This window comes from Anarhichas minor, unplaced genomic scaffold, assembly GCF_050575085.1.
Source record: "Anarhichas minor isolate MPS153535 unplaced genomic scaffold, ASM5057508v1 ptg000062l, whole genome shotgun sequence".
Classification (NCBI taxonomy): domain Eukaryota; kingdom Metazoa; phylum Chordata; class Actinopteri; order Perciformes; family Anarhichadidae; genus Anarhichas; species Anarhichas minor.
Window position 1 is genome coordinate 4,861,603 of NW_027466508.1, and position 21,128 is coordinate 4,882,730.

The 21,128-nt window shown below is 42.0% G+C and overlaps 1 protein-coding gene across 1 annotated transcript in view; it reads right to left on the reverse strand.

Moving 5' to 3' along the window:
• Window positions 1-4,773: 4,773 nt before the first annotated feature.
• The window catches only part of thsd4 (thrombospondin type 1 domain containing 4), a 35,960-nt gene continuing 19,605 nt past the window's right edge, over window positions 4,774-21,128 (reverse strand). The window contains exons 7-17 of the mRNA XM_076077946.1: window positions 12,743-12,947; window positions 9,735-9,910; window positions 9,479-9,575; window positions 9,042-9,239; window positions 8,747-8,876; window positions 7,832-8,036; window positions 6,842-7,015; window positions 6,187-6,360; window positions 5,841-6,020; window positions 5,147-5,291; window positions 4,774-4,916 (exon numbers count right to left, since the gene is read on the reverse strand). Of these exons, the coding sequence (XP_075934061.1) occupies window positions 4,774-4,916; window positions 5,147-5,291; window positions 5,841-6,020; window positions 6,187-6,360; window positions 6,842-7,015; window positions 7,832-8,036; window positions 8,747-8,876; window positions 9,042-9,239; window positions 9,479-9,575; window positions 9,735-9,910; window positions 12,743-12,947 (1,827 nt within the window). The remainder of the gene's footprint in view (window positions 4,917-5,146; window positions 5,292-5,840; window positions 6,021-6,186; window positions 6,361-6,841; window positions 7,016-7,831; window positions 8,037-8,746; window positions 8,877-9,041; window positions 9,240-9,478; window positions 9,576-9,734; window positions 9,911-12,742; window positions 12,948-21,128) is intronic.

The following is a 21,128-nucleotide window of genomic DNA, read 5'->3' on the forward strand; positions in this document are numbered from 1 at the left end:
CGCGAAAGACTTTTGTTTATTTTTTGTAATAAAAAGGTCATAGTAAAAAAAAAACGTCGGTAGTGTAATGTTGTAAAAATTCAGAAGATAGACTGAAATATAATAATATACAAGTATAGTATGTCAATATAGTATTTTGAAAACAGTTTAAAAGACAGTATAGTACATCCAAAAAAGTAAAAAGAATCATGTATGTCAAAAAAGAGTCATAGTATAGAATGTAGAAAAAGGTCACAATAAAGTCATAGTTAAGTATATTGGAAAAATTAATAAGAAAGTGATCGTAAAGCTTATCGAGAAAATTCATAGTACAGCATTTTGATAAAACATTTTGAAAAAAAAAAGTAACGATTCAATTCATTTTGTTCAGCCCAACATCTCAAAGCTGCCTCAGAGGGCTTTACAATCTGTGCACGTGCAACATCCTCTGTCCCGGGACCCTCGCATCGGAACAGGAAAAACTCTCCCAAAAAACCCTTTAGCGGGGAGAAAAGAGGGAGAGACCTGTGGGAGAGCAACAGCGGAGGGATTCCTCTCCCGGGGTGGACAGACGTGTGATGGATGTCATGTGTACAGAATGAACAACATAACAGAGTTACAACACATTCAAAGCATATGGGTGTCAGGCGGGACCACGGTCCAGATATAACCACGATTCACGGAAACCTGCGAGGCGAGAAATCACAAAGACTCCGGGGAAGAAGCAAAGTTATTAATGGGACATGAATTCATACAGAAGGAGAGCGAGAAGAGGAGAGAGGAGCTCAGTATTTCCTAGGAAGTCCCCCGGCAGTCTAGGCCACTTTCTTTAATCTCAATAATGGCGGCATGTCAATATTAATTTCAAATTCAGTCTACAATTCTAACAAAGCTTCTTAATCAGGGCTGTGATAGTAACACTAAAGCCAATGAAAGATATACAACACATGTTTTATATTTACATTCTTGGTGCTCTTTATGATACGTTAGTGGCTGGCACGCCTTGCTGTTATCCCTTTTTTGCCACGAGAAGATGGCAGAAACGTGAGGCAATCTAGATAACGGCCGAGTGCTGTGTGACGTGCAACGCTTACATGCACTTGGAGAGCTGAAAAGTGGGTCACCCAGCCCACTGAGATTCAGTCTGTATCATTCACTGATGTGGAAATAGGTCTCCTGCATCTGGCCGAGCTAGCAGGACTGCACTACCAAACACTGCCACAGTCAGCAGGCACGACACAATCCTCTACAAAGAACGACTCATTCTCACCACATCTGTGTTTAGAATGCAGAATCATTCACTTGTCATTTTTAACACATGCTGAGAAGATAATGTGTTGTGTGCATGGTGCTCCAAACTGTGTTCATGAATGTCTTCAAAATGGATTCTTCTCAAGAAAGAACATCAAGCCTAAAATAATAATAAATCTGCACGTTATCACAATTTAGCAAAATTTGATTCCAACTATAGTGAGATTTAGTGGCCATAGAGAACCATTCACTGATAATGGATGGCAGGCTCAGCTTGTGCTTGAAATCTAATCAGTTTTTTTTAATGTGAGTATTTAGCATTGAGGTTATTATAACTGGATGCAACACATATCCATAAATGCTTTGTTTTCTCCGAGGAATTGCTTTAGGACGTTTTGTCATTGCCATTTGTCATGAAATTTGGCAATGAAACAACCCAAGTTATTAGTGTAATGTCGAAAAGTATGTGGGGAAAAAGCTATCGTATAGTATGTCAAAAACAGTTACAGCTACCATGCATCAGGACTCTACATAACCATTCATACACCGCTGAAGTGTATGAAACACTCACACGCTGAGTGTTTGATGTGCTTGACCGTGTGATGATTAAAGAATGAGTCCTGAATGAATTCTTAAAAAGCGTGGAGTCAGGAAGAGGGCAGTTAAAGTTCCTCATCTAATTAGTGTTGAAATCCTTTCTTCCCCTTCTGCAGTCTGTTCCAGCACTACTTCCACACTAAGGGAGGGAGGCGTCACACGTCATACCCGATCTGTTTTACTGTCAGCTAGCAACGTCATTAAGGATGAAGAATTTTGAGACGTTGTTGCAAATCATGCTTTGGCCTTTTGTATTAAAGGCCATGTGTAATGAGTACTACCGGGGCCTTAGTGATCAGTGGACATTAAGAGCTTGAAAAATGAGCACCGCGTCATCACAGAGCTCCAACATCTTTGTTTATCATCAAAAGTCAAATTAAAGGTAAATTGATGAAACACTTAGAAAGACAGTAAACCTCTGAATGTTGAACAAAGCTAAGATTTAAACACATTTTGAATTAAATAATCTATTCCTGTACAACTTCGTGGTGTCATAAATCATTCAGTAAAGTTAAACATTTCTTTATTACAGTTGTTGGGTTCTTGCAAATATAATTTTCTCTGTGAACTACACTTCTAAACCTGGTCTAATACCTACATTGTGAGAGGATGTCAGTAGGATGTCAAGTAATTATTGGACAAAAGGGAGAAAAACACAGATCGTTGAGTTTTCCTTTTAACTTCACAAATGGATCGCTGATCAAATGGGTGATAATTAGCTCGCCTGTCTTTACAATTGATATCCGAGGTAGTGTCCTGTTTTACTGACTTGTCGACTTTCACCTTGCATCTTTTCGTGATGATATAATAAATAAATGACAGTATATGCTGCACAGGGATTTGGGGATAAGACTGAGTCCCTGTATATAAATGATACTGATTTAATCATAGTTATTTTAAGCATGGTAAGAGGATTATTTGATTAGTATTGACGTGTTGAAGTGAACTGACAAAAACCGCATGGCTGACTGGGTTCACCTGGAGGAGCTCGTGAAGATCGGCATCCTGAAGTGCAGCGTGGAGGACGTGTTGAAGGTTCACCTGGGCTCCGTCTTCATGCCCCACGGCCCGGGACACCTGCTGAGCATCGATTGGTGCGATGCCGGAGGATACCCTGAGGTGAGAAAAAAAAGAAAGAAAAGAGGTCGAGCTGCAGGAATGGGTTTTAGATTTTAACCTCATCTTGGTCACATGATGTTGTTTTTTCATTCCTCACCACTTTAAACGGGCACAATCAATATGTGTGCCTCCTGGTAGAAATGACTTCTATTCAGTGCATTGGGCCACAACGTTTCTGTGAACCAGACCAGACACTTGTCGACCTCTCTTAACCATTCTGAGAGGTGGAACTTCTCCTGTAAACCTGTGCTGTAATGCCGCCTTTGTCCTCTAGATGGATGACTTAAATCAGAAACATCTCTGTCTGGTCCTCTACGTGACATTAAACTGAATCAACTAAGGAATCACACGGGGAGAAAATATGCTGTAAAATGTACAAATAATGAGTCATTTTCTTTATTTGTTTTAGAACACTCCTCGTTAAAATCAATGGCTGAACACTAGAAATGTAATAATAATAATAAGGCAAATACAGTTGTTTTATTGGTGGCAGACATATTTGGAATACTGAAGAATTCTGGTAATTCAGTTACACGCTTCTTGATTGTTTTTGGGAAAATAATGAATCATGCCATCATGCTGGCACACCTCAGGGATCGAATAATTTGCATACTTGAGTCATCTTGAACTTTAACATTGATACACATACAGTACTTATGAAACAGAGGTAAGTGTATAGTGCATGGGGGGAATATGATAACATATAAAAATATATATATATATATAAACAGTTGAACACTTGAGAGGTACTGTGTGCAGGTTGTGTATGAAGCTGAAAAAAGGGGCAATATGGTTTATAAATAATAGATTTACTATTAATGTAAACATCATTTATGCCATACCAGATCAATAGTTGTAATATATATATATATATATATATATATATATATATATATATATACACATTTTGTTTTTCTTAGGGTCCATCTGCTTCTACCATCCAGCAGGCTGTGGAATGCCTATTCCTAGTTCAGAGGCTGTGCACACAGCCAAGGGGCCACCGGTGGCCGATAAACCAGCAACCTCACTGGGGAGCCACTAAAATAAGTAAAGAGGGCCTTTTTCTCTTCAGTTGCTGGGAGGACTGTCTGAGACCCCTTTAAGAAAAAACTTACATCATTCATTCTGTCATACTTATATACATACATATTACACAGGCTGCATTTACATCTCTGACCCGACAGGCGGGAAAAACAAGAAAGCGGTTTACCATTGTTTAGGCAGTCAGAAAAACCTCATCTGTGCCACAATGAATACAAATTCTTGTGGATCCATGCTGCCTAAAAGAACAAGCATCAGCACCATGAAGGGGTTTTTGTGCAGTGTTTGTTTCTTAGGAAAAAGTACTAATTAATCACTGTCTTCAGTTTGATGAGGTTACATATCTTTGGTCAACAAAGTGGGTGTTAAATAGTTGATTATAGGTGAGACTGCATCAACTTCATATGACATCATGCCATGATGCAAGCTGCTCGGCCTTGAAACATAAACGGATGGATTCTTTATATTAGATTAAACCTCTGTGGTTAAAATCCATAGGTTTTTTTTGCAGGCTCCTCGGTTTGCTACTGATCTCTCTCACCCCTCCAGGGCTCCGTTTATCCAGTGAGTGAATTCCTGTCCTCCACTTAGGTATTCCTTTCTCCCAACAGCTGCCTCCGAGTGAACCAACAGAAATGTTCCTTCTTCAGTTTCCGCCCTTGGCAGTCAAATAATTTGTCCATTTAAGCCAAGGTCCAGCTGGTCCTCTCCCCTGGCTGACCCAGGAACCTGCAGCGGGTATTGAGTCCGGCCCAACATGGAGCTGAGGGGCCCTGGTGGAGGGTGCTAGCTGCGGCCCCGATGAATGGACTGTCTGTGGGCCACTCGAGAGCACGACGAACAGCACGTCGTCTTGTAGTAGTCGTACACGCAAAGGCGGGCCTGGACCACCACGTTGCAGTTAAAGTATTTGTCTCTGCAGTTCTCATCTGAAAGACAAAGAAGGGTCGATCTTATATTCCTAACTTCCAGCAAATAAGTTTGGAGTTCAACACCCTCAACGTGCAATTTCCACCTCAAGCAGTCAGAGATGGCACAGAACGTTACTCTACTACTCTACTCTACTCACTGGACTTAACAGTCATAACAATGACCCTTGTGTTCCTAACGGTATGAAAAGTCAGTAATATTCCAGATAAAATGCTCGGAGACGACTGACCTATGCTTGGTATGCAGGGCTCTGGGTTGCAGTCCTCCCTCTCCGCTGGTCTCAGCTGCTCATCGCAGCCCTCGCTGGACATCGTGTCATCCAACAGGCAGCGCACCTCCCGCACGCGGAATCCTCCCTCGCATGTCTTTGAACACTGGAAGCACAGGGGTCGGTAACATCAGCCAAGTCCCAGGTTAATAAAACTCCACCTCCAGAGTCGGTCTACTGCTGACGCTGCTGCTACATCCTTAATGGTGCGGTCTGAATCTCAAAAAACTATTTTCTTCATGACCAACTGAAGGAGAATTATGAAATCTTTAGAAAGAAAAGATAGAAGCCCCATTCACCAGAGAGTGATCAAGAGTGAAATAATGCACAATATGAGATTTCAAATGCAATGCAAAGATGACTTCATCAAGGAGACCCTGAAAGCAAGCGTGCTAGTTTTTGCTGTATCCTTTTCTGACAGATGAGAGGCCCACTGTTTAAATGAGCTGAACTGTTATTGACTCACTTTCTGTGTCTGTAAGCTCAACGTATACTACAATGTAACCAAATAGGATTTTAACTGATTTCTCCAATAGGGGCTAGCAGGGTCTACCAGTCTTGGCCATTAATCAGGTAGTAAGAGCAGTAGGGAGTAGGTGCGTTGCCTGAGGGCATCTAAACAGCTGGAGGTCCGAGGGTTTCATATCATACTCACAGCACTCCAGTCAGTGTGGTACCACTTTGCTCCGCAGGCCTTGAGGTTGCAGCTCTGCTGGCCGAGGGGCCGATCCAGGGAGGAGCACTCGTACGGAGGCATGATGGCGAATCCTTCATCTGACTTCATCAGACACACCACCGACCTCTGCTGGCTGCCTGCGCCGCACTCTGCAGAGCACTGGGTCACATACAACAATAGCACAGATCATATGGATTCAATCGCACAGTGCAAAAAACTGAGACAGGAAAACAGAAACAAGCAAATCACAGTAAAATCCCATATATTTAGTTACTCCACAATACTTCCCCTTTGAGCCCAGTGCGACCTTCTGTCATCCTCATACCTGGCTCCAGGGGCCTGTGAACCACTCGATGCGATTCTCACAGAGGCCGTTGTTGCAGACCTGAGCGTCCGCGGGCCGCTCGCTGCCACACCCCTCCAGAGGAAGGCTGCTGATGTGGTTGGTCAGGCAGAGGACTCCCCGCGTTCGCACACCCATCCCACAGTCAGCTGAGCACTGTGGAGCAAACGCTCGTTTTACAATTCATGTTGTCAATGACTCTTGAACACCCCCGACCCTCCAGTCTGTGAAGGCTTTGAAGCTATCAGTCTATGTGAGTATTTATTCTGTTTTAACTCTACACATCATTGAAAGAGAGGACATTCCCTCATTGAGATTTAAATAAAGGTTGAATGAAAAAAAAGTGGAAATGGGTCGATCTGAACCACTTTAATTGTTTCCCATTTACAGAACCAGGTCTCTGATTTTTTTTTTAATTATCAATGCACACACAGATCAGACAGCTAGCTGACTGTGAGGAGATATTTGCTAAATTTGACAAAAAGAATATAGGATAAGAACACCTTTCAAAGATCAATATATTATCTGGATTTCAAAACAGCTGCTGGATGCACGAAGACAGATCTACACAATAACTACCTCTCTTAATAGAACTGAATGAAAGTCACTACGTCTGCCATTGACTCTTAACTCCTACCTTATTGCCCCACTCGGTGTAGAACCAGCTCTTGGCACAGGATCCCTTGTCACAGTTCTCCACATTGATGGGCCGCAGATTCATGTTGCACTCCTCATCGGGAACAAAGTCGCCCACGTTGCTGACACAGCGGACCTCTCGTGACCTCTGACCCAGCCCACACGGCACGGAACACTACGGAGACAGAGGCCACATGGTTAGCACTGTACTGCGGAGGTACGTGCTGCTGGTATTTAGTGCACCCAGTGAATCTCCCTATTTTAGAGAATTACTGTTTTATCTTCTGTATGCTCTGCTCACTCTGTTAACAGACTTTACAGGAGTCGTTTTATATTTTGGGAGATACACGTATGAGCTGTGAGAGTGACAGTAAAGCCAGTAGCGCTCCTTAAAGCTGAGGGAGGCTGAAGAGTCAGGTGACAATCCTCTGTAGGCTCATCACTATGAGAGACCACATTGTCACATTGTTTTAACATTTCTTACATTTTTATCATAAAAATAGAAATATTAACTGCTTCAATCTGTACAAACGCCAAAGTGTAACAATGACAAGTTGTGGTTTTAAGGGGATTACAAGTCAATCTACCAGGTAGTAATGTGTATGCTATTTAGTGACTCCCCAAAATGTTAAACTTTCCTTCAAATACAAGTTGATGCAAGTGTCAAAGGAAAAGAATGGATTTTCTCATTAAAGTTGACGTTGCACACTAACTGTAGAGACACGTCAGACAGGTGCAATTCAAGCTTCAAGTTTCAAGTTACAAAAAATGATATCTAAGAAATGAAATAGTGCAGAAGTTAAACAAATGTAACATATATAAAATAAAATATATTTCTGGTAGACAGTAATTGCAAAAATGAATAAACTGTAATGTAAACAGGGACGTGTGCTTGCGTAATGACAAGTAACAAATGAACATACACAGAGATGTAAACAGGTAGTAAGTAAAAGGCAAAGCAGTCACATGGTGACTGACAGCTGCCACTCACAGCGGTCCACTCGGAGCGTATCTGCCACTCACTGCAGATCTTCATCTGGCAGGTACTGGTGATTTCAGGCCGCTCCAAGTGTTGACAGCGACTCGTGTGGACGTTGAGGGTGCGGTTTGCGTAGCTCTGCCGACACAGGACCTGTCGGTGTTGCGTGCCCAGGCCGCAGGTCTTACTGCATTCTGACCACTCTCCAATATCCCAGCTGCCCAGGTGACAATCACAAGAGCTTGGTGTTAGGAGGACATCCTTCACGGTGTATATTGCATACTCACATGTATGTCCATTATATAAATGCTGCTGTTTGTATTGAGATGTGTTCATATGAAGACACGCTTTGACCACCTATGAGAACGAGGCTGTAAAAGGTTCAGTCTGCAAATCTTGTATTTCTACATTTTGAAAGAACTATTAGAATAATAATGGGTCAAGGAAGGTTCATGTTTCCTACATAAGACAACACTGCCAAGGACATAAACACTAAATAGGTGTTGCCATACATTGCAGATAACACACTGATTGTTTGACTACCAGGTAGTAATGTGTATGCTATTTAGCGACTTGCATTTTGAGTCTTTTCAATCCCTTTGTTACCAGGCTCTTATGTTTTTGATATAAACTATCATTGTAAAAGATTGGTAAGAGTAGTTTGAATTGCAAAAGAATGAAGACATAACGATGTTTCAAATGCAGTTTGAATGGTTAAACCCATTTAACTACTGTGGAGATGTAAATGTCTAAAGTCAATAAACTATCTTGCCTGCAAATTTAAGGTTAGGTTTCATGGAAAAATACCATGGGGAACACAGGACCCTTGCAACATAGAACCCTGGGAACATAGATGCGTTCCCTTTTCTTTTTACCAGTGTTCAGCAGTGTGCACAAGTGTGAGAACAGAAAAGTGTGGTCTCTCACAAGGCCGGGCAGGGCTGCAGGTTGCAGGCCTCTTCCTGGGGAGTCGGTCTGCTGCTGCTGTCACACAAAGCATCTGACACCTGGCCATGGTTCAGCCGGGAGACACAGTGAAAGATGGAGTGTCTGAATCCTAACATGCACACAAAGCAGATCTTTCATTTCAAGCACTGAATTCTACAACTCAAAAAACTAATTGCATGTGTTCTATGAAATGTTACCTGGAGTGGTTTTGTTTAAAAATGTGGGAAAGGTCAGAAAAACAACCACAACTAAGAATATAAATAGTTTGACTGACCTTTACCACAGGAGGCACTACACTCTGTGGCGCCAGCCAGTTTCCAGTTGTACTGTCTCTCGCGTCTGGGTGGCTGTGCGGCGGGAACCTGGTTTTCGGGGAGACGGGGGGGTTCACGCCCGCCACCTGCTGGATTGAAGCGTTCTTGGTGAGTGTTGCTGTGATGGTCGTAACCCCCCTGTCCATTCACAGCGTTCCCTTCGACATAGACACATAACACATTGTGACACATTAGGAAACATAACAATACATTAGAGTCACTGCGGTGAACGGATGAACGGATGGGTAAATATATGACAATGAATAAAGGCTTGGTTGGTTGGGTAGGTGGTAGGTTTGATTATTTTCTCAGTTGTTTTGCCTATAAAATGCATTGAGCAATCAGACAAAGCTACGGTAACAAACAATTACGGGGGTAAGAAGTAGGTCTCATCTACCTTCTGGTCTGTGGTTTGGTTGCTGAGGGACGACTGGTTTCTCAGAGGGGAGAACGTACTCATAGTGAACACCAGGGTTCGGCTGCTGGAAGATCATCTGAGGCAAAGTAGATGAGATTCAGTGACAATCATACAATAATGAGAGATGAAGATGCATGACAACCCTGAGTTTCTCAGGTCAAACTTAAGTATGAATAAAGGAGAAGGAGAGTCACTACTGTAAGCATCTGGAGGTCCGGGTTGATTTGTTACTTACATAAACGTCCAGGATCTCATTGGTGGGCCCTTCAGCGAGGAAGGACTCCCCAGCCGTGCTTCTGATTTCATTGGGCCGGCGGTAGGTGAACATGGTCCCCCCTCCCTCATACTTCCCCGGTCGGTCAATAGCCCAGTTTCCATTAATGATGGATCGCCCCGATCGGCTTCGGAGAGCTGGAGGAGATGGAGAGAACGACCGCACAATCACCACTGACGGCCCTGAGCTCATACGAAAAGGAAAATACTGCCACAACCACTTCCACATGATTATTGTTGAATGTAAAAGCATTTAGGCATAGTGAGAACTGTAGGAAAAGAAGGAGGAAAGAAAACACAGACTTTCTCCACCCAAAACAACGTAATTATAGGTAACAGAATAAATGCTCTCACGTGCACTTTCGAAGAAATGCCCTTTATAAACGTGACAATCTGTTTGCGCTGGCAAATCTTTCATGCAAATCCGGTAACAAAATCCCTCCAAATATTTTCCACTGATTTTGTGGATTAAGTACGAGAGGCCATTAGAAAAGCATTAGAGGTGTAACATTAGACAGGCTGGTAAAAGAGTGTTTGGACAACTAACAGCACATTAGAGATGCACAGCGTAGAACAGAGGCCTATTGAGGGAGAATCAGGCACGTGGTGAGGATACGGTGGGTGGCTCCTGCTAGATTCCTGCCCTCGCCTCATATTCTTGTTTGCATTTTAAAACCTACGTATCCATTGAGGAAAAAAATATGCTGCTGTCTGGAATTTTGTACAGTCCTCGTCAATTTAAAACAAAATTAATTTTAAGAAGATTGTTTAATTCATCCACAAGGACGTTTCACAGTTTCTTACATTGTGAAAGTGAAAGGAGCCATATCCCTTGTATGTGTTGTCCAGAATTCTGGGTACAGTATGCATGTGTGTGTGTGTGAATCTAGCAGAAGAAGGTGCATATAAATATGTGTGTGAAAGTGTGTATCTGTGTGTTGCTGCATATAACTGCACTTGTGTATATAAACGGTCAGCTCAAATTAAAGAAAGCAGAAAGTACTTGGCACCCAAGTCGTTGGGAATCCATCCTCAGAGTGTTTTTTTACAGCGTGGTGAAATTCCCCACCTTAATTAAAAAGGATGGTGAGGCTTAAGGAGTAAGATCCTCTAATGAAAGCGTGTTTATGCACTTTCCTCGAGGGAAGGAAAGGCCGCGGAGGAGGGAGGAAGGGGGGGGAGATCGGTTCCCCTCTTCCTGCGAAAACCTCCTGCTGAGTCGGGGCACGGTTCTCGTTAAACAATGTCTGACATTCCAACAGTCACTTCTGAAAATAACCCACCAGTGTGTCTCACCGTTGCACCTCTATAAAGACGCCAATTATCTGCACTGTGTGTTTCACTCGGAGGCCCCAACGAGAGGCTGCGCCACAGCGGTGGGTGTAATACAGGCTGCATGTCGGAGAAACCCTGGTCGATTTGCCTTTTAATCAGACAAACTCAGTTTTACACGCTACTGTTGCTGCTGCCTGCACAGCTGCGACTGGTAAAATTGCCATTTAATTAATCAAATACATTTATAATTTAATTATTTCTGCCATGAACTTTCTTTTCCAATGGTGTCATACTTTAAATCTGTAACATAACACTACATGCGGTGGAGGAAGGTGTTTTGAGCGGGGATGAAGGCAGAGCTCTGCAACTGATGAAACTGTACTGGAAGGAAACGGAAAATCCCTATTTATATATATATATATATATATATATATATATATATATATATATATATATATATATATATATATATATATATATATATATATATATATATATATATATATATATATATATATATATATATATATATATATATATATATATATATATATATATATATATATATATATATATATATATATATATATATATATATATATATATAATAACCTTTATTTAAGATGGTAGTACATTTTGAGAATAATTACAGTTACAAGCTACTTAATAAAGGTCACGAAAAGTCACCAAAACTTGATAAAGGTGTCACATTTTATGTTGATCCAGTATATATATTGCATATACTTGGACATGTACATGTTTAGAATCTATTCATTTATCTATATATTTTATTTGAATCTCCCTCTCCCAGTTTATTTTACTTATTTATTCTAATATACTTAATTTATTCTTCATTAATTAATTGTATTATTATTAATGTTGTTGTTATTCCTTGTTGTAATGTCTGTACATAGATGTATGTATGTGTGTGTGAAGGATTCTGTAAAATGACAATAAACAAAGTAAAAAGTAAATAATATATAATAAAAAAAGCAACCAAGATTTCTCTGCTCAGAAACGGAAATAACAGTCAATACTAATGCCTCACTGACAATTCCAAGTCATTCAGACCATTTAACAACAGAGACTAACAAACCCGGGTCACAGTATTATTATAATATTATGATTTTAACACTAGCATGCTGCTAAGAAACAATCTGTGTTGGATTCCACCCCCCCCCCCCCCCCGTATGTAGTTCACTCAGCCAACTAACGTGGAATGGATTATCGTGGGAGTGAATATGCACAGCATTGATATTTGCCGTCTAGGCTGTGACCTCATCGCTCCCCAGGAGATAAAACACCAAGCTCAGCACAGCAGCGAAGTTTTGAAATGCCATACGAACAGCGGCAGTAGAGGCAGCGAGGGACGAAATAGCTCAATATAATGAAAAATGTGTATTAGATATATATGTTGCAGTGAAAAAACAACGTAAGTACGTTGACGGCTCCCGTAGCTGTGCCTACGGTATGAATGTGATTGAATCTGAATCGTAAGTCGCTTTGGATAATGTAATAGCTTGTTCTCTATCCAAGCTGTTTTTGTTCTATTGCTAGTTGACTGCAGTAACATTGGTGCAAAGCCGAAGCAAGAAGATAGAGGACCACTGCTTTCATTGGCTCCGGGTTCTCTGTTGTGAAACTACAAGCATGTCTGCAAACAATGTGGTGAGTGTTTTTGTTTTTTTCCCCCACCTAGGTAGTTCCTGCTCTTCACCATTTCTGTGATGTTGATCTTGGTTGCTCCCTCTGGGATCTCCACGATCTTGTGGTAGCCAACCTTGGTCAAAGTGTGTTTAAACACTCCAGAGATCAGCCTGCAGGTGATGTTGTCGCCTCCACACACGCCGCACTTGTCCATCACCTTTCCTGAGCCGAGATAGTCGTCGCAGCCCAGACTCTGTGAGACAGAGAAGGAAAAGGAGTCTAAAATGATGAAGTGTCGAGTGACAGTGAACAGCTGATGTATCAAACTTGAGCACTGAAAGTGTTCAATAAAAAAGCTATTTGAGTTTAACGGAATGTCCGCACATCACATCAGCTATTCTTGGTCATAGACAAAGAGCTAATTAGGCATAAAAGAATATATTTACAAAGCTAAGCCAAGTTGCACCTGCAAAATGAACTAAAAAAACACCATTAACTACAATAGTACAATAACTAATTAGCAGAGATCTTATTACTTTCCAGGAGGCATCGTTTTGGCGTGACTGTCTTTGAACGGACGCCAGAATTGCCTTCCTAAACCTCTGGGGTGCGAGTTATTCTGTGTCACATTGGTGTTAACATATTACAGGAAACCTGGGGCACAGTAAAAATAGAACAGTTCACATCAGCAGTCCATAAAGTCCCCCAAACCAGCAGTAAAAGCAACTCGCTGTGCAAACAGGTGTTGGAGCGGCCGAGACTGGTTCCAGTGAACTACACGGCACACCGAGCTGCGGTCAGTGCGGTGCCAGGGTTGGTCCCAAAATGATCACAGTCGGCAATAAGGAAACCAACAAAGGGGGCATAATCATACAAAGGCTTCCTGGGATTGGACAGCAGTCAATCTCCGGGCCTTCTAGTCAGTTTGCAGCTCTCGCATGGCTTCCATGTGTGTTCCCTGATTGAAGATGACATATTCCTCCTGCTCCGTCCTGTCATGCGAGCATATTACGCCCACAGCTATGAATGTTGGGTCATAACATTGGTAACAAAAAACTCCTTTGACAACGTAGCCCAACGTGGGGCTGCTGAGCTTTATATGTAGTCACGAGTTACCAAACCTCACTCTGAAGATGAACGACACAAGGACATTATAGTGAGCTAGTAACAAGTTGTGGTTTAGCTGTACCAGAGCAGCCGTATGTCGGATAGAAGGAGTAGACCGAGAGCAAGGAGAGGACAAGGAGGTGGAGAGAAGGTAAAGTGGAGGGAGGGAAAGCACAGGATAGAGGGAGGTAGAGCAGGAGGGGGGGGGGGGGGGGGGGGGGGTGATGGTGGATTCAAGTGGAGAGTCTGGCAGTGTTCTGAGCCAAAACCCCACCTGGGCCAAAACAAACACGAAATGCCTCCTTCCACACAGGAAATCAGTGATGAGAGAAAGAACAGCAAACTAAGAGAACTGCCAAATGCTTCTGTGGTCAGTGTGGAATTATGGTTCAGTACAGCATGGGGCTGGATAAAGCCGGGATAAAAAACATAATACCATAACATTTGGAGAGAAACGGCTGCGTTTCATGATCTCACTTTACAGACCAGTGAATATAAAGCAACTTAAAGTACTGCAGAGCAGAAATAATGCATGGTAAAAAAAACAAAATAACATTTTCACTTGCTACAATAAGTCCACGATGGAAAAGAAATAAAAATGCAGTCAAGGAGGACTGTTACACGGCCACCAATGAATATCTCCTCCGCGTCTCCTTTTTCACCATAAATCCCTTCAAAGCAAAACAACACGATAACAGCAGCGAGGCAGCCTTTGCCTGACAAAGTGGAAAAAATGTTCTTCTCGTAAAACAGATGCAGACACGGTGAGAGGTCATCTGTGGCCATTTGGATGGGGAAATGTCTGAATCAAAACACATTAATGTAGGAGTGGAGAATAAGCAGTGACATTTATTGACCCCCGAATCTGAATTGTCAATGTAATATCGTATGACTGTGGATTTAAAAACACACAGGGTTTTTCCTTCTCCTTACATGGGAAGAGCCAAGAGGATTTTTACGGCTACAACGCAGAAAGCATTAGGGAGTAAAGAGGCTACTTGAGATTTAGTGATTCGGACAGTTTCACCATTAAAACCACTCAACTGTCAAGACACTAACGTCCTAATCTGTCCCCTAAATAATCCCCCCCCCACACACACACACACACACATACTGTATTGTCACATGTGCCCTCGGGGTCGTCTCTGACAAACGTGACCTCAACCGTGAACCCGTCAGAATGAGGCGTCGCAGCAACGGCCCGGGGAAAGCCTCGCCAGCTCTCCGCAGAACGACGCAAAAAGAAATCTTATTGACTGGTTGACGAACGAGTCGGCAGCTTTGGGGTCTCGGTCCAGTTACTTCACTCGGCGACCACATCAGCACTGTTTTGTGCCATCTGGTGAGATAAATCGCCATGTTTACGGTGGAAATATGACAGAATTTATTTTTAAAACGTCCCCAAAGCCCACCTTCATCTGGATATGGTTACACGTGTCACGACAGAACATAGTTGACTCCCAGTCAACTTGCGAACGCTGAAAACAACATAGTCTTAAAGTACATCCTGATGGTATTGTTACACAAGATGCAGCCGGGTTAAACTCATCATATTGCAGAGGTTTGTTTTGTAAGAAACTGAACTCACACAGCCAAAGGCACATGTCACAGGAGATTTCTTCCTCTGCCAGCAAACACAAGACATTTAGAATTAAACACAGAGAGGCCAGTTTCAGTCCCTTTCTTGTTGAACTAGTTTTCCCTTCACATGCCAGTGACGTGCAGTGAGGTTCGTGGCTGGTGAGGCACTGACTCTTTCAGAGTCAGATTTACAAATATATCAACCCAATAGAGTAGCTTAAATCACCATTCAATTGGCAGCTTGCACATTGACTCCTGGTTGTTTTTCATACCAGCATTCTTTACACACACATAGGTAAGGTACATAATAAAAGTGTCAACAAATATTACAGTTGTGACAAACAATGAGAAAGCAAAAGGCACAATCTGAGATGAGGCACAGCTCGTCGCTGTCTCCTGACATGCGCAAATTCAGCGATCTTGATTATAAAAATGCTTGAAATGATTGGAATCATACAGAAATTACATTTATAGCACAGATCAGTAGAGAAATATTAATATTTATTTTACCATTATTTGTTTTTTTACTTTTCGTGATGAGAGCCTCACCTGCCTCCGCACGTCCCTGTGACTATGGATCAACGAGGGCAACACTTCCACTCCCCTTGCAACTTTAATGTTTGAATATTGAAAATAAATTAGGGAAGAGAATGTAAACCTTAGGGGTCACAGCAGTCACCAAGTGAACTGTGAGTTACATGTTAACATATACAATGAGTGTGTTGGGTCCTAAAAGTAATTTAAAAAAGAAGTAATTTCAAACGTATTTCTGGGGTCATGTGAATTTGCGGACCATGGAATTAGAGGGAAGAGGCTTTCGCTCCTTTTACACTTAACCTCTTGAACCCAGGGCTTTCTGTCACTTCCTGTATTTCCAGGCATTTTCCAAAGCCACTGCATGTCTCAGGGAATGTTATTTTCAGGACATTTTTATGAATAAAAATTGTACTTTAAAGCAGGATTAAATAAGTTTTGGCCACTTGGAGGCAAGCTTCAAACACAAATTTGACATTTGCAAACAATTGAGTTCACACACCCACTAGGCATTGAGCAACATTAGTAATCATGTGGAGTGTTGTTTCAGGCAACCTGACACATGTAAATGCAGCGCTCGCTCTCCTTTCCTCTCCACCAAACTTCTGAGGGAAATATTTGTCTCTTTAGCTACTAAAGGCTCCGTTCTGTTCACCAGTTAGTTGCTAACTTCGCCAGTCTAACATTTTGTTGTCAGCAGATTTGGGTTTGTCGAAGCATTTTGTTGAACACAGCTGCTTGCGAGGGAAACGAGGTCGATGAGATGAGAGAGTAGCGAGCCAAAACATTGAAGTCGTAGTCTGTAAAACCAAATCGATGAGTTGAATAACACTAAAACTCTTTGTAGAGCTAAAGGGAATGGCAGAGTTAGGTATAATTCTCTGTGTTTATCACTATGAGCAACAACTTTCACATTACAAGTAGTCAGTTCATTAGTTGATAATATAAAATATTGATGAGTGCAGCTTAAAACGGGGTACACTGACAAGCACAATAAAAGTGTTGGTAATATTTACAATTAATACTGAACAAAAGCATTTAAAAACACTTACTCCACTGAATACAAGTTACTAACACTTCTGAGGTTCCTATTGTAGCCCGGCCATAAGTGATAATGTGCAGAGGCCCCTTGATCTGTCCGTGAGAGCGTAATTGTAGAAATGATTCCCAGTTCGCTGGTTCACTTGCATGTGTGAAGAGGCGTCTCTTCTCTGAGACAAAGATTTAGAGGCAGTGAATAACTGTCTAAACCACTATCAGAGAGTCGGGGCAAATATCAGGCATTTGTTTGATTCCTTAACACTAAACATGCACACAGTCAAGATATACAGTTGCACGGGCACTAAATCTCTTCCCGACAGCTCTGGCGTAATGTTACTGTTGCCTTGCAATCATTGAGCTTTTATCCAAGTAGGAGGCAGCTGGTTCGTTGCTCCAAACTAGTAATGCAAATCTGAATAGATCCCTTGTGTTTCAAATGATATCATGCTTGAATTAATGTAACACGCAGGCTTTTAACTCTTCACTACTGTAGTAAGTTAGGTTTGAGATGTGGTGGAAAACAGGCTCTACTCTGAGCTGGATTGTCGAGCAAAAGAGTGCGCGAGTGTGTTTGTGATTAATTCTGTTCGTTTTACAGCGGTTAAATCTTTTGCGAGGTTTTCTCAGACGCTGTTATTTGTGTCGTTACCAGATTTAGTGAGACATCATGACTTTCCTGAAGCATCAGTCAAGATATTTGACGCAGTTTATTCTGTGACAGACATGACTACTTTTATTTAGACGGGTTATTTATACAGCCTTATTAACACGATTTTGTCCGCTCAAATTACATCAGTGCTCCTTCGTGACTTACTTTTAAGCGGCAGTGGTCTGGTGACTTCCTGAAACCAGGCTGCCGAAGAGACTGTACCTGAGACCTGAGTGACGGGTTGAGATATAAAATGTATTTTGAGATTGCTGATTCTAACAGGTGAACGTTGTCACCCATTGTTAAGGGTGCTCAGACAGAATAATCTCCGACTGACAGACACATCGAGCCCAAGGCTGACCAACAGACACCAGCAGATACTCATGGCCGGACACACAGAGCTACACATCCACTGCATCAGCAGCATCCAAATGTGGCCAGCTGTCTTGGGCCATATACACAAACCATATACCTAACAGAAGCTGTGAAAATATAATATTGCGCAAGGCTCAACGTCACCAGTATCCTCTATTCCTGAATTGTATTTAACTGTCTGCGTGATGCATTTTACTGAGTATAGAGGAAGTATGCTGGAATGAGTCCAAAAATCTGGAAATGAGTCTGCATTATTCTGGTTTCCTCGTCTCGAAATCAGTGTTTTTTTTTTTTTTTAATGAGTTTTTGGTCAGATGCTTGACATAGGTTCTGTAGTTAACCCAAGCTTAAGAGCTTTTACGTGTCTTAAAAAAGGCGGTTGTTAACAAGTGGCTAAATGAGACTAGAAAACGTAATAACGCCAACTAGTCTGCCTTCACAGCCTCGTGTAAACTTGTGCTCTTGTGATCATTGTGTGGTACCTTTATAGCCTGACGTTAGCTTTTTATTTCCACTGACTGCATTCACGCTTCAAAATTCATAAAAGCGGTGTTTATTTGTGAAGATTATCTTGCTGAACAAAACATGTAAGTATCATAAGCTTGTGTTTGCCACCGATATTTTTTTCTGCAAAAATCCAAAATCCAACGGAAAAATCCCATTGGCTTTTTTGTCGTGGGAACCAGTGCGATGCTAACTTCCTGGTTGGCGTACAAAAATACATAATCCCTCTATTAGGGTTTAAAATAACTGAAACTCGCATTGGTTATACATTAAATATGTAAAACAAACATTTCTGACATTAGCTTCTTACATCTTCAAAATACAAAAACATGAAATACATTTTTGGTTGAATACTAATAGTTCCAAGACAATAATTCATCGTGAATAAAGTGGCTTATATCAAAATCACATTGTCAATCAGCAGACGCGAGGCAGTTTGTCAACATACAATGTCATGTTGTTTAAAGGGGCTTCGACAGACGCAGCTCAACGCAAACACAAAGTTCATGTGACTCGCTGCTTCTTTCCCATATCTGGAGCAACGTGCCAGGCTTCACTCTGACCTCAGCAGAAGTTCCCACAGTAAGTTAGTACACTACTGTCGGTACCAGGGCCACACTAGACATTCAAGGCTGTTAACTCATCGACAGGATGTCAGTTAAGAATGACAATATTTGCTGAGAACAACCCACATGGCTAAATGCTGCCAGTCCTAGTTCTGCAAAAAGGCAATGAAATGGAGGAGGTTATGAATAAAAGAATGTTTTCTTAATAACCTGGAGATGGTCCAGTTGTTAATTCCCCCCCCCCCCCCAAGTCTGAATCCACATGAATCCATGGTGGCTGAGGCTCAGATCCCACCAGAACGTTCTAACCTGTGTCTTAGCGGTTTCCCTCTCAGCTTTCCCTCAGAGCAAAAAGCAAAACAAAAAGACAATGCTGTGGACTGTTGTCTCCTTCAGAAAGAAGACCTTCACATATACCATACCAATAACATTTATATTAAGAAATTGAACAAATGAACTCTCATTCATGCCATCAGACAGTGCACTTCCTGCCTGGCAAAGCTGGTGGGATACTAGCACAGCTCCTCGAGGTAAACATCTGGGAATAAAGGCATGCTATCTGTCCTCCTACTGTACAAATGCATCCCGGAGGCAGTGCAGTATTTTAAAACGTATTTATGAGCGCTGGGTTAAAGGAGGCCGTTTGGCAAACACATTGGGGATTTCTACAGCTCTTCACATGTAAGAACGGTTGTAATGTTCTTTGGCAAACGGCCAAAGAAACTATCATGATTTAGTCATCTGTGACACACCAGCTCATCTGGAAATGCAATATAGGCCTAACTTGGCTTCGAAGGTTGAGAATACAGAGGCAACATCGTCCCGCCGACAAGGAATTCATAGTGGAAGTGACCTCAAGACACATTACTGAGCTCTTACAGACATTTCATAGACGTACAAATCACTTAAGATTATGATTTAATACGATTTTAAGGTTTAGATTGGGATGAAATAAGATCAGGGTATGATAATACACCCCCTCTCTTTCACATGAAGTGCACATTGTGGTTACCACGGTCACCGACATCCGCCTCCCACATGCTGGGATGCTGTGGATCTTCAACTGCTTTTAATGAGCGGGTGAAGGCGACACTGCTTTGACTTCAGTCAGCACTTCAATCGCGTCTGTATCTGAGGAAGCCAGACTGTCACCAAGTTCACATGTGACATTCTCCCTAAGGAACTGACTTAACTACTGACTATCACTGATTTACTGTTACATCCTGGGTGAAATACACACCATTGAGTACAAAATATAACAGAAATGTGCTCGTTTTGAGGTTTACACTGAATGTGAATCAGGGCACATCCATTATTGGTACTGATTGTCTTATTCGTATATATAAAATAAATATATTGTATGAAATGTGTTCTTCTTCTTTGGGTTACTATGCAAAAATATTTGACTTTACTTACATACAGTCAGCAGGCGATTTGATCATTTTGGTTGTGTCAGGCAGACTAGACTAAAGTATTCAACTAAACAACCCCTTTGCCCCCGCACTCTCTCTGCTACTAGGAGATAGAGGGGAAAAAAAGGTATGGCAAAAAGAAGGATGCATTTTGGTCATCTTGCTAACAAAGAGCACGGCATACCCCCTAAACGCCTCCTCAAATCGCCCACTGCCTACAAGAGTAACATAGCGTTACTTCCAAGGCAAAGGAGCACCTCATTAAAGGGCCAGTGTGCAGGATTTAGTGGCATCTAGCGCTGCGGTTGTGGTTGCAACCAACTGAATACCTAGCTCCCTTCCAAGACTGAGGTAACATGAGCTGCCGAGTTCAAAACAGTCATTAAGCCGTGGTTAGGTCTTTCAGGACCTTCGCCTCGCCTACATAAGGAGCAATAAAATTCAAAAGGCAGCTGGCCTTTGCGGCGGTTTCACAAGCGTGTCGGTGAACAACGATGGCCTTCATGTAACGTAAAAGCGTCTCTAGAGCCAGTGTTTGGTTTGTCCGTTCTGAGCTACTGTGGAAAGACGGCGGTGCAACATGACACACACCGTGGAAGAGGACCTGCTCTCTACGTAGATAAGCAGGGCTCATTTTAAGCTAACGAAAACACAATTGTTATTTT